This window comes from Petaurus breviceps, unplaced genomic scaffold (genome assembly GCF_028583685.1).
Source record: "Petaurus breviceps papuanus isolate PSGF00001 unplaced genomic scaffold, PetGlider_PUasm1.0 90823, whole genome shotgun sequence".
In the NCBI taxonomy this organism is placed as follows: domain Eukaryota; kingdom Metazoa; phylum Chordata; class Mammalia; order Diprotodontia; family Petauridae; genus Petaurus; species Petaurus breviceps.
In genome coordinates this window covers 6,716,879-6,729,877 of record NW_027187352.1, presented here as the reverse complement: position 1 = coordinate 6,729,877, position 12,999 = coordinate 6,716,879, and the positions used below count along the sequence as shown (strand labels likewise).

General features: G+C 39.3%; 1 protein-coding gene across 7 annotated transcripts in view; it reads right to left on the bottom strand.

The window, feature by feature from the left end:
- Window positions 1-241: 241 nt before the first annotated feature.
- EMSY (EMSY transcriptional repressor, BRCA2 interacting) overlaps window positions 242-12,999 on the bottom strand; it is a 91,930-nt gene continuing 79,172 nt past the window's right edge. For 6 of the 7 annotated variants that reach the window (XM_069070884.1, XM_069070888.1, XM_069070889.1 and 3 more), the window contains 4 exons: window positions 10,185-10,339; window positions 6,712-7,284; window positions 5,247-5,744; window positions 242-1,964 (listed from right to left, as the gene is read on the bottom strand). In XM_069070884.1, coding sequence (XP_068926985.1) covers window positions 1,770-1,964; window positions 5,247-5,744; window positions 6,712-7,284; window positions 10,185-10,339 — 1,421 coding nt within the window. In that variant the 3' untranslated portion in view covers window positions 242-1,769. Of the gene's footprint in view, window positions 1,965-3,599; window positions 3,780-5,246; window positions 5,745-6,711; window positions 7,285-10,184; window positions 10,340-12,999 lie in introns of all 7 variants that reach the window. The other variant, XR_011165008.1, reaches the window with a different exon arrangement.

Here is a 12,999-nt window from a genome sequence, read left to right as displayed (position 1 = left end):
AGAACACTATCAAGTTCCCTATAATTAAAGACCTAAACATGGTATAGTAGAAAACCCTGGATTGGTACTCAAAAGATCTAAATTCTTGTTCCACTTATCAGAATCAGTTTCAAAGACTTTTATGACCAGTGTCAACACATTTAAATGATATACAACAGCTCCATCTATAGGTTACTAAGTCAAATTATTAATTAGAAATAGCTACGTATAATCATCACCAAAAAACCAACAAAACAGTACATCTCCTGAATTCTTGTATTTGAATCCTCAGTGTTCCTTTAGTTGGAATTTATTAACTACAATATCACAGTTTAAAAAAAATGTAGACGCAAAAATTAGGAGACTGCTGATGAATTCTACTTACAGTACTTCAGCACCAAAAAATTGGGCAGTTATGCTGATACATGTATATATACAGGTCAACAATTTGTCAAAGTCTTAAAATGCTTATTTATAGTGAAATCTATATAAAACCATTAAAAACTTATTTTATTTACATTTTTTAAAAAATGAAAAGTACTGTTTCCTTTTCCACAACTTGTCAAAACTGACTCTCTAACCCTCCAGTTCATTTCCCTCCCCCACCCACCCCCTTTCTATCTGTGACATACAGTGATCACAAGACCCAAACATATTGCTTGAATAGACTGTGCCCTAAGAAGGTAGAACACCTTTAAAACATAGTAAGCTTAGAATAGCAACTGAACATTTATACATTCACAAGGGGGTAGACAACAAGAAAGAGGTGAGTGAGTGTATAAGTATACGTATGTGTGTTTTCCCAAAGCCTTAGTTCAATATAAATGTGCAATTTCACAGTAAGAACTCATCCTGTAAATAATTATGATTTTTCCTAATTTGAATGAACATTTTCTTTAGGCTCAAAAAGTTTCTTTCCCTCCACATCACAGTGAAACATTCTCCCAGGTGTGTTCAAAAAATGTGTTCCTAGTTAAAGGGAATATGTCAAAAGGGGCAAGGCCTGTTTTGAAATCTTTATATTTAAACAAAAAGTGAATAGTGCTGCCTGTGGCTTTAAGAATATTGTTTTGTAAATAAATTAGCATACAACTTGTAAAAGTACACAAGCCTCAAAGACAGCCACCAAATCCACATGTGACCAACAGTGAATAACTGAACCTCTTTTAAGGATCCCAAAAGAACTTTAGTGCTAATATTTTTCTAAGTTTTTTAGTAATTCAACATGAATTGGGCCAAGTGCAAAATCATCACCAGCTCAACATTTCCTGGGGCTTTGCAAAAAAAAAAAAAAAAAGAGAGAGAGAGAGAGAGAGAGAAAGAGAGAGAGATTTAAAACTGTCCCTGGTGTGCTTTTCTGAAAACACAATGTCCATTCACAGTCCTTTCCAATGGTGTTTTGTTTAGCAGATGCCAACTGAGAAACAAAAACAGGAAAAGTCTCTCTTCATTGCTGGACAAAGTTTTGTATCTAGTTATAGTCCAAGAGAAGTTCATATATCAGGTCTCAAGTTGTTGCAGATTTGAATTTTTTTTCCTTTTCCTTTCCTTTTCTTTTTTTATTTTCTTTTATTCTTTTTTAAAAAAGGACATTCCACCCTTGTTAGCTTCAACTCAAGTTTTAAAATGGTGCTTTGGCAGCAACATCTTGGTGAAATGCACCTGTCATTTCAGGATCCACAGCATAACTAATTGCAAAGTGCTCTCTATACATCAAAATACAAGGGATTCCCTGGACACCTGGGAAGGGAACCCAGCAGGTTTTAAAGTGCACTCTGGTGTCCAAAACACTAGGACCGTTCGGCTGAATTCTGGGAAGGACTGGGTTCTGTCCCCTCCTCTGTGCTGCTGTCCAAGTCCTGCTCCAGTACCGTCTCGTCTTCATCCAGTTGTTGACTAGTGAAGTTATTAAGTTCAAGAAACCCACTGGGCTCTACCACCACATTGGAGCTGGAGTGACAAGGAATGGAATACTGAGGGATGGTCTGTAACAGAAGACACACATGACAACATTTTTACCTCTGTAATAGCCCAGGGGGTGGGATGGGGTAGGGGGTCTTGAGGAGTAAAGACCTCAATATTGAGATGCTCTCAATAGGAGACCAGCATGGAGGCTAGATGGTGAATGTTTTTCAAAGGTATTTCCTAGAGGTTATCAATCAAGGCAGCATGGTATAGCAAAAAAGACATAAGACTAGAAGATAAGAAAGAGCTGTTCTGACCTTACAATCACATAATTTTAGAACTGGAAGTGACTTTGGAGATCATCTAGTCTGATGGTCTCATTCATGTACAGGAGGAAAATGCCTCACCTGTCATACAATGAGATGATGGCAGAGATATACTAGATTAGATGTTCTCCAAGATCCCTTCCAGGGCCAAAATTATATTTTATACTTCATGTGTGTGTGTGTGTGTGTGTGTTGTTATAAGCATCAAATTTTAAAACCAAGGAGAGTTACTGTGTTCAACTAAAGAACTCTACTGTGAGGAGCCAGAGACAATTCATGATATAAGAAATTATATAGTAGATATAAGTAAATTATGCATTAGATCATATTCCGATGGCAACTCAACATACTCAAGGGCTGGTTCTGCTTTATTTTATCATTCTCTGTGGCTAGAAAAAGTCTAGTGTTGAAGAATTTTCACTTGCCTACTAATTTGATGCAGGAACTTACAAGGGCTAAACCCCTTCTCTCAAGGTCTCAGTATATAAAATAGGGTGACTGTGCTAGCTTAATTGGAAAGTCCTTTAAAGTTATAAACTATTATTTTATGTTTAGACTGCCTACATATTCATAAGATGGCAACATGCCCTTTTAAATTTATTAAAATGCTATTCCTCATAAATATGTAGTAATACCACATACTAAGTAGCACTTTCAAATAAGATAATATATGTAAAGCATTTGGCAAATCTCAGAATACTATAAAAATGCCAGCTATTATTATTCACTTAGAGAAAGCAAAGTGCTTTTATAAGTATCTTTCATTAATCCTCAAGGACCTTTTACTGAATTTGAAATTGGCGATTCTGCTGCTTACAGAGCATATAAGTACATGCCGCCAATAGCCCTGTGAAACCCAAAGCCAATTCATGTATTGGTTAAGAGTTGAAAGGGACCTCAGAGATCATCTAGTTAGATCCATTACTTTTAAAGGTGAGCAGACAGAGGAGCCAAGTGGGGAAGGGACCTGCCCATATGAGCAGAAGGGCAGGGGTGGCACCAGAACTGAAGCCTCATTCTCAATTCCCAGCACAGACCTCTTTCTGCTGCATAAAGCTTCTTAAACATCTGCTATTACAGAGGGGTGCAAATAGTGTGGATAATTCAAATCATTTCTATCTAGTTTTAGAATAAACTATGAGTATTGTTTCCCCCATTTACTTACTTAGCTATATTTTTCTTGAGCTAACATGAGTTAGTATTCTCACAAATGGCGGACAGAAGAACACAGACCAGAAGAACAGTAAGTAGCAGGGGAAGGACTGAAATTACGTCATCATAGAGAATGACCCAGAGTGAGTGATTATGGCCAACTTTACTCTAAAACCTTAATTAATAACCAGAATCCATTTAACCCAATCTTTGACTGAGACACTCCTAGACTCTTACCTACTCCATGCCCTCTAAGAGCAATGGCTTTGAAGTCAGAGGACCTGGATTCAAATATCAGCTCTGCCACTTACTGACTTGGCTTCCCTCTCTGAGACTTCATGAGTTTCCTCATATGTAAAATGATCATTAAGGTCTCTTTCAACCTTAGATCCAATGAAACAATGCGCCCTTGGTATTCTAGTTTAAGAACCAGAAAGTTGCAAATCAAAAGAAAACAAACGGTAACATCAAGAATTCAAACTGCTTCCTCCCATTCCCACCTATACACATACATACCCCTACACATACACACACACACACACACACACACACACTTTCTCTCTCACAGACACACACGCCCCTGTACATCTTCAGTCATTTCTATTTCTCTTAAATCTGCAATCATTGCACAAACTATATCTAAAGCAAAAAAAACTGCAAGAATGCCATCCAAGAGTAATATTAGTTAGCGTATGCAGGAAATAGAATGAAGATTACTGGAAACTAATCCAACAATGAGAACTGAAACAAAAATATTTTGTGGCTAGCCATAGGTATAACAAAAAATTATATGAGTTAAAACTAGGATTCAATCAAAGGAGGTAGGCCAGAATGGGGAGGGGACTCAAAACCATCTCATGTAACAAACAGCTAAAGGAACTAGGGGATTCATTAGAAGACAACCTGGAGGTGGGCAAAAACATTACAACTGTCTTTCCACATCTGACAGCCTGTTCTTCAGCAGAGCAGATGCATTCTGGTAAGAGCCAAAGGACAAAACTATGAGCAAGAGAAGCTGTTTGGGGATGGGGTAGCTCCAGGGTCGAAGGAACATTCTAATGACAGCAGCTGGCCAAAAAAGGATTGGCTATCTTCAGAGGCAGTGTCTTGTCACAGATTATATCAGGTAGCATCTAGTCCTTCATCACTGAAGGTGCTCATGCTAAAGTTAATGGATCAAGGAAATTGTACAAGAACATCCATGCAGTGGTAAAGGATTAGACTAGATAAGCCCTGAAGTGGTTTCTGACTCTGAGATTCTAGAATCTACTCATCCATTCTCCATATCAGTTAAATGAGGTTTTTGCTGCATAATGAAATGTAAAATGGCCAAGAATGACAATAGCTCTCAAGAAAAAGAATGGGGGGGGAAGTGGGGGGGGGGCGGCCCTGGAGTCAGGAGGACCTGAATTCAAATCTGGCCTCGGACACTTTACACACTTACTAGCCATGTGACTTTGGGCAAGTCACTTAACCCCAATTGCCCTCCAAAAAACAAAACAAAAAAAAAAGAATTGGGGGACCTAAAAAGACCCTAGAGACCAAGGCTCTTTTGGCTGATGTTAGTGCCAACCTGCTAAAATGACGACAGACAAGTGTGGTGGCTGAGTGTTTAATCATGTAAAACAGAGTCCTGAGCTCTCAAGAGTACTGTGGGAATTAGGCAACAGCTACAAATATTTTTGATATTCTTAAAGAAAGAGTTTATAACTAAATGGTGCCATCTTTATTGTCATCCTAAAAACCAAAGTCATCACATAATTTTTTAAAAGACCTTCTCTTTTCTCCTTGCTGCCACTGATTTAAAAGGTAGCCCTGTACCTTCGTAACACACATGCACAGCCACTCTTCCAATATTCCCAGACTTTCCCTGCCAAGTCTTACCTGGATAATAATTTCTGCAGGGCTCTCTTCAGCTTTCTTTTGGCCTATATTCTGAATACGTATGAACTGGCCTGTTGGAGGTACTCCTGGTGCTTCAGTTTTCCGTGTTAAAGATGAGCCAACAGCAGAAGGACTTGAACAGGACTCTCTACATTTCTGTTGCTGGGGAGTGGAAGTCGCCAGCCCTACTGCCACCACCTGGGTAGAGGGCGACGAGTCTGCTTCACCAGGGAGTTTATTAGTGGCAATAGCCTTGTTGGGGGAATCCACTACCATATGTTCTACATTTGTGTCAATCTGAGCTTCCATCATAGACATTTTCAAAATGTCTGAGACTGCTGTCTTCTCAGATGCCTGCATGGGAGATATGCCTGCCACTGGCACTGCCAGCTTAGGCACAGAATTGCCACCAGTTATCTTTGTAACAGTGGGAGGCTGCCGCCCCTCAAAGGTTATCTTTGTAACAGAGGATCCTTGAGTTATAACTGGCTGCTCCACCTGAAAATCAAATTTGGGTTTTTTGTGTTACAGCTAGGTCTCTTTGATTTAAACCTCATCAATATCACCTGGACCAAATGGCAAAATAAACATTTGTGACACTAGGAAGACAGTTTGAAGCTCAGTGTTTTAAATAAGGATAACATTTTTTTTTTTTAAAAGGAGGCTGGAGAAGGAGGAAGAGGTTGAAATACCCCTTGGACAGTCAGCCATGGTTCCTAGCAAGAAAAAGACAAAGCAGCCTCGTTTTCCTTTGGGATTTACACCCCCACATGGAACGCTATTGTCCCCTTTCAAAATAATCTCATATATGTTTATACACGTATACACTTTTTGCCTTTTCAAATAAAGGGCAGAAGAGTTAATTTTTTATTTTGCCTTTTGTAAAAAAGATAAATAGATATAATCATTCCAAAGTCACTGATTTTTCTCCGTCTATTTTTTTTTCTGATTGCCCATACATAAGATTGTGTTTCTGCAAAATAGGAGACAAATTTAACTAGATGGTGATGTAAACTACAAAGGAAGACGTACAATGGAGATCCTTAGGAGACTGCAGTATACTCAGCTTTATTGCCACAGAAATAAAAATTTATGGGCACGAAAATGAATAATATTTAATACCTAAAAAAACAAAAATAAAAATAATTAGGGACATGGATGCCATGCACTGTTGATCAATGCTGAAGTAATTTCATAAAAAAAACAACCAAAAAACAAAAACAAAAACTGAAAAAAAATCAAGTTCTGTGCGCTACCAATTTTTTTTTCTTCCTATATTAATGAGTACATTTCTTTCCTACTTCCAACCTCCAGGCAGGACAAGTATTACCAGCGCAATGAGGTTGTGCGTTTTTTTTCCTCTTGCCAGGAGAAAGCCCCGCTACCATGCCAGGGCCGTGAGTGGTGTTTTCATTTTTTCCTTGAAAGAGCAGGCTAACTTTGCATGCTATCAATATTCTGTTACCTGGCTCGCCGGCTGTTTCTCGGAAGCTGCGGGGAGTTGCAGGGGGCCCTGAGGGGGCGGGGGCTGGGGCTGCACGTAGATTTTTGGCTGATTCGGTGCCTGCTGGAGTTTGGGGAGTTGCTGCTGCTGCTGCTGTGTGGTTTTCACGGCTAGAACTTGTACTACAGTCTGTTGGGGCTGTGCCATTAGCGTGGGCAGCTGCCTTTCTTTGGCCCCTGGATGATGCTGGGTGTGCTGTACCTCGGCCTTGATCTGTGCTTGCTCTGGCTGAAGAGGGGTGAGCTTTTGGTGTCTGATGGAAAGCTGGGGCATCTGTGGGAGTTTATGCTGGAGCTGATCGGCCTGTAGGTGAATAGTCTGCTTCTGTTTAGTCTGGAAGCACTGAAGGGTTTTCACTTGCAGTTGAGTCGGCTCCAGTTGGGGCTTCTGTGGTTTGGGGACCTGTGACTGAGTCAAAGCCGATCTATAAAACAGACCTGTCTGAGGGTCTAAAGTGTCCATCTCTTCCACCTCACCTTCCTCAGTTCCAAGCTCCTCACTGTGTTTGGTAAAAGCTGTATGACTGCTTAATGCCTAGGGGGAAGGGAGAAGAATACATTAGAAGTAACAAAAGCACCTGCATTGCCAATTCTTCAACTTCAAAAGAGCATAATTTCATCACTATGGATGTTTCCTCTGCTGATGCAGACAACAACCCTCTTGCAGCCTTATTGGGCTGTCTTATGAGTTGCGATGGACAAAAAGATTCATCTTCTGGGTTGGCCAACCCTCTGGTGAAGAGCCTTCTACACTCAGCTAGGCTTGTTCCTCCAACAACAAACACGGAATGTCAATGGGCTCATACTCAAAGCTTTTCCAGCTTGGTGAGAACCTGCCAGAGCCTGAACACCACTGGCATCATCTCTGAAAGCCCAAGAGCCCCTGCACCCTTTTTAGAGGAACAGAAGAATTCTTTTTGCAAGTTGCATTACTATAAAACCTAAAAGTCCTTAAATTAGTGGGTTAAGAGAGTCACTCAAAATTTATCCAAGATTTGAGATCTTCAGAAGTCATAAAATGTTCCCTTAAAAAAAATGAAGGTTTAAGAAAGAAACTATCCCAGTTACATCAGAAGAATCATAATTTCTGTGGGATCAGCCTGTTCTCTCTACTCCAAGGTGCATCGCCTACTGTATTTATTTAACTGAAATGCATATCTTTGCCAGTGTGAAATTGGGCAAGTCTTTGGGATGTCATATTTTAGAAGGACAGTGACAAGCTGGAGACTACAGATGATCAGGGAAATAACGGAACTGACAATTATGCCCTAGGATCAGCTGGAGGACCTGGGAATGTTTAGTATGGAGAAAAGAAAACTAGCAGGAGGGCATGAGGACTGTCTTCAAGCATCTGAGGTTGTCATGGAGAAAAGGCATCAGATCTGTTCTGTGTGGCCCCAGAGGGCAGAAATAGGAAAAATAAGTAGAAGTTGCAGAGAGACAGATTTAGGATTCATGTAAGGAAAACCTTATGATAATCAGAGCTATTTTAAAGTGTGATAAGTTGCCTCAAGATGTAGTGGGTTTCATCATGACTGGAGTCATTCAAGCAGAGGTTCTATACCCACTGATGAGGGATGTTGCAGAAGGTATTACTAGTCAAGCAAGAACTAAGCTAGACAATCTCTGAGGCCCCTTCCAATGCTGTGACTTTGTGACTTTCCCTTTCTGAGGCTTTCTCCCTCCTCTGCAAAAAACCAGAACTGGGCTAGAGGGATTCTAAGATCCATTTCAGCACTGACATTAATCTAGGGATTATATGTTGTTATCACACTGACAATATAGTTTCAAGTCCAAAATTTCTTCTTTATTTCTTTTAAGGTAGTTTATTTATTCTTTCCTTCTTTGGGGGTAACTTATTTGCAATTATGATAAGCTACAGCAGGCGATGCTATCATTCTGTGATCCTAACAAGAAGACATCTACCAAGATCTTGCATTCGGGTTAGAACAATGGATGCTGCAGTCTAGGTCACCAATGCCAGGCAGCACAATGTAGTAAAAAAGAAAAGAAATGGATTTGAAATAAGGAAACTTGGATCTGAATGCTTACTAAGAGCCCTTAGACAAATCATTCCCCCTCTCTGAGCCTCAGTTTCCTTATCTGAAAGCAGGAATAATAATTCTTGGAGTATCAACCTCAAGGATCAGACTTCGAAATAAAGAACTTTGAAAACAATAAAGCATCTGTCAATTATTTTATCAAGAATTAATTTATCAAAAAAAAAAAGGAATATTTCATCTGAAAAATTTTAACATTTCTAATTAGTCCCTCTTTTGCTTGATTTTGAGTCATTTCTTCCCTGATGGTCACCTGATTGAGTTTGACAATGCTTTTTTTTATTTAAAAGACTGAGTCTCCCTATCTTGTCCAAGCAAGAAGTTCAATAGCTTTTCACGTAGCTCATTCCAGCATCAATCAGTACAAGGGCCCTAACTTGCTCCAATTCTGTTCAGGGCCAGATCACCTCTCTTTACACAATCTTGCAGTCCCTCACTCTTGGGAGCTCATGATACTGATGCTAGATTTAGCTCAGTGACAAGATTGATCAGCTCAGTTCAGTGCAGCTCAGAACTCCTAAGTTAAAGAGATCTCCCAGCCTCAGCCTCCCTGGTAGGTAGATACTAGGATAACAGGTACGTGCTACCTTTGCGTTATAAGGATTAACTGCTGATTAAAAAAACAGCCAGACTATCAGAAAACCAAATGTTTTAGAATTTTACTCACCTCTAGGTTCCCTAACAGTAAAATAAATATAAAGTTATCAGTCAAATGTAGGACATCAGAGTGGGCTTCATGAAAACAAGCAAGATTTATCAAGACAGGAACAGTGCTTTAAAATATGAATGTTCATTGCTAGCCAGAGAATATTCTTAATCTACTAATTATTTTCAAGTATTTATGTTCAGGAAGGTCAACTCTTCTATCATTCCTTCCTTATGAAGGGAGTAGCATTCTATGAATTATAGACATCACTGAATCATTTATACTTTCAAAACAGAATCACAGATGTAAAGATAATAAAAGGGGTTGTAGGATCACAGATTTAGAGCTGAACAGGATCTCAGAGGTCATCTTGTCCTGTTTCCCCACCTCCCCAATCACAAGCCCCAGCAACAACATCCATGACAAGATGCCTCTGTTCGTCAGCTTCCAGTAACAAGACATTTACTACCCCATGAGTCAGGCTATTCCAATTTAGCACAGCTCTAATTAGGAAGTTTTTCCTTACATTGAGCTGACCTCCAAATTCCACACACTGCTCCTACTAGTGCTGCTTTTCCTGGGCTAAGTAGAGTAAGTTGATCCCTCTTTCAGAAAATAACTTCTCAGATATCTGAAGACAGTTGATCATAAAGCAAGATGAAATCTTAAAACAGGGAAGGATTAGTTGTAGATGGGATGGAAGAGAAGGAATAAGGGGGTAGTTACAACCTGCTGCATGATGTGGGTAATGGCGCCTGTAGATGATGCAGGGATGGACTTGACCACCACCGAAGTCTGTGTAGCTGTTTGAGACTGGGCCACATGCTGAAGCAGAGTCCGCTGGGGCTGGGAGGACTGCTGATGGGGCTGGGAACGATGGCTAACTGCAAATACAGTAGGCAATGGTATTTCTTCAGAAATAACCACAGTATCTGAAACCACTAGTAGTTTTAAGCAAATGTACATGAGGTTACAAGGCAAAGGAAAGAAGGCCCTTAATGTTCTTAGCCTGGGAGAACAGATGTTTGAATGATCATTCCTCCTTTTCTCCACTGAGGCCTATTCCATTCATCTTACTGAAAACATCAGTCCCATATTGCTAAGTATTTACTAAACTGAATGTTTCCAAGACTAGTGTGAAGATACATGGGCTTTAACTCCCTTAACACTCACTCCAAATTTAATTCCAAAATAGTTGGAAGTTTTTCAAAGCTGACTACAGTATAGCACTGGTTGGCATTCTCAGAGCTCTTAAAGAAGTGAGATGTCATCATAGTGCAGTGGAGAGAACAGGGAACTTAAGAGTCAGATCTGGTTTTTAGATTCAGGATCAGAGGATTTAGATCTGAAATGGACCTCAGAGATCATCTAGTCCAAGCCCCTCGTTTTACAGAGGGGGAAACAGAACTCCAGAGAAGGGAAGTAATTTGCCAAAGGCCACAAAGGGAGTAAGTGAAAGAGCTAGGATTCAAACACAGACCCTCAGATTCTCAATCTCGGGCTCTTTTCAGAGTCCTGGCTCACCCACTTAACCAATGAAGTGGCCCTAGACCTGTCACTTAATGTCTTGGAGCCTCAGTTTCCTCCTCTAGAGAGGATAGGAGTAACTAATGATGCCTGCCCTGATTCCTTTAAAGAGTTGTTGTAAGGAGCAAATGAGAAAATGGGTATTAAAGAACTCTGGAAACTAGAAAGGAGTAATACACAAATAGGGAAAAATAAATAAGATGTGAAATAGCAGAAAATGAACTGTTCTTTCTTCTGACCCAGACAAAGCTCATTTGAAAATATAGGTTAAAGAAAAGAAGTTTGTTAAAGCAGTAGTAGGAATAAGTTAAAAGTTCACATCAAAAGATGTTAATTTATTTTATCAGCTTTGATTAAAAAATTTGAAAATGACTGGTAATATCTGATGCCTGCTTTTCTACAGCATTTTAGAAATGTTTCATAAGGTATGGGAAAAGTGCTCTGAATCAGCTAGGAGACAGAATGGACCAAGTATGAGCTATAGAACTTCTGTACAGCAAAAGCCCATAATTTTTTCTACTTCATCTATATTCTTATTGTTGGAGTGCCCAGATGACTGGCTGATTATCTATCTATCTCTATATATGTGTATGTATGTATTATATATACATACATGTACATGCACATGTATATATACACACACATATACACATACACACATACAGACATACACATACAAATTTAGAAGCACTAGTTTTATTCTTAAAGGTCATGCTGATATATCCAGGAGGGAGACAAACATAAAGGAAATTAATGTAGAAAATCCCATTCTTATGACATTAAGATTGAAATTTGAAACCCCTTAAGGATTCCAGCACAATGAGAACAGGGTTAATCTATCCTTATTAGACATTCCACATGTATTCAGGTGCACATTTTACATTACTGGCATTTAAAAACTTATACCATAGAAGATAAAATTGTTAGCCTACACGATTACTACTTTTGCGTTTCCCTTTTTAATAAACATAGCAGAATTTAAACTGTATTTCACTGTGATGTACACATAATTTTCAACTTACGTAATTTAACCAAAGCTGTCATAGCCAGAGATCCTCAACCCAAACTAAACATCTCAGTTAAAGTTCAAATGAAAACAAAAATTCTTCTAGAATACTACTAGAGGGGAAATACCATGCATGATGTTAAGCAGCCTACCTTAATGAAATTCTCTAATGAAACATAAGGAGACATTAAAAGAAATGGAAAAAAATAGAATATGCTTCTATAAGAAAATATGGAATGCATGTCTGTATCTTCATAGCTATTAGTTTATTTAAAACTCTTTGATAAATTTTTTTAAAAATCCGTTTTAACAGGTCTCTAAAACTGGGACTGTAACCACAATGATCACCATCCAAAACACTGTTAACCCCCTCCAAAATAACTCTTTGTGTATGTGTTTCAGGAGAGACAAAGAAAATCAGCACCAATGGCTAGGAAGTACAAAGAAGCAGATAAAAAGGAGCGGTAGGTGGTGCACTGGCCCTGGAGTCAGGAGGACCTGAGTTCAAATCCGGCCTCTGACACTTAACACTTACTAGCCACGTGACCTTGGGCAAATCACGTATTTATAATTTCCCTGCCTTCCCCCTCCAAAAAGCAAAAAAAAAAAAAAAAGGCAGCAGATAAAGAGAGGCAGCTTAGTGTAGTGGCAATAGCACCTAGATTCTGATTCTTTAGAAGACATAGTTTCTAATTCTAGCTTTGGTATTTGCTAGCTAGGTGACATAGGCAAATCATTTCCCCTCTTTGTACTTCAGGATCTCCTCTGTATCTAACAGATTTGTTGAGAAGAAAGACTCATGTAAACTTCAAATCCTATAGAACTGTGAGCTGATACCATAGGCCCAGTGGAAAGAGTCAGACACCTGAGGACCTGGTGGATCCCAGTCCTGACACTTACTAGCTATGGGAAAACAAAAGCTAGTGCTTATAGAGTACTTTAAAGTTTGCACAGCACTTCACAGATGTTAACCCATTGAATCCTCACAACAAACTGGGAGGGAGGTGCTAT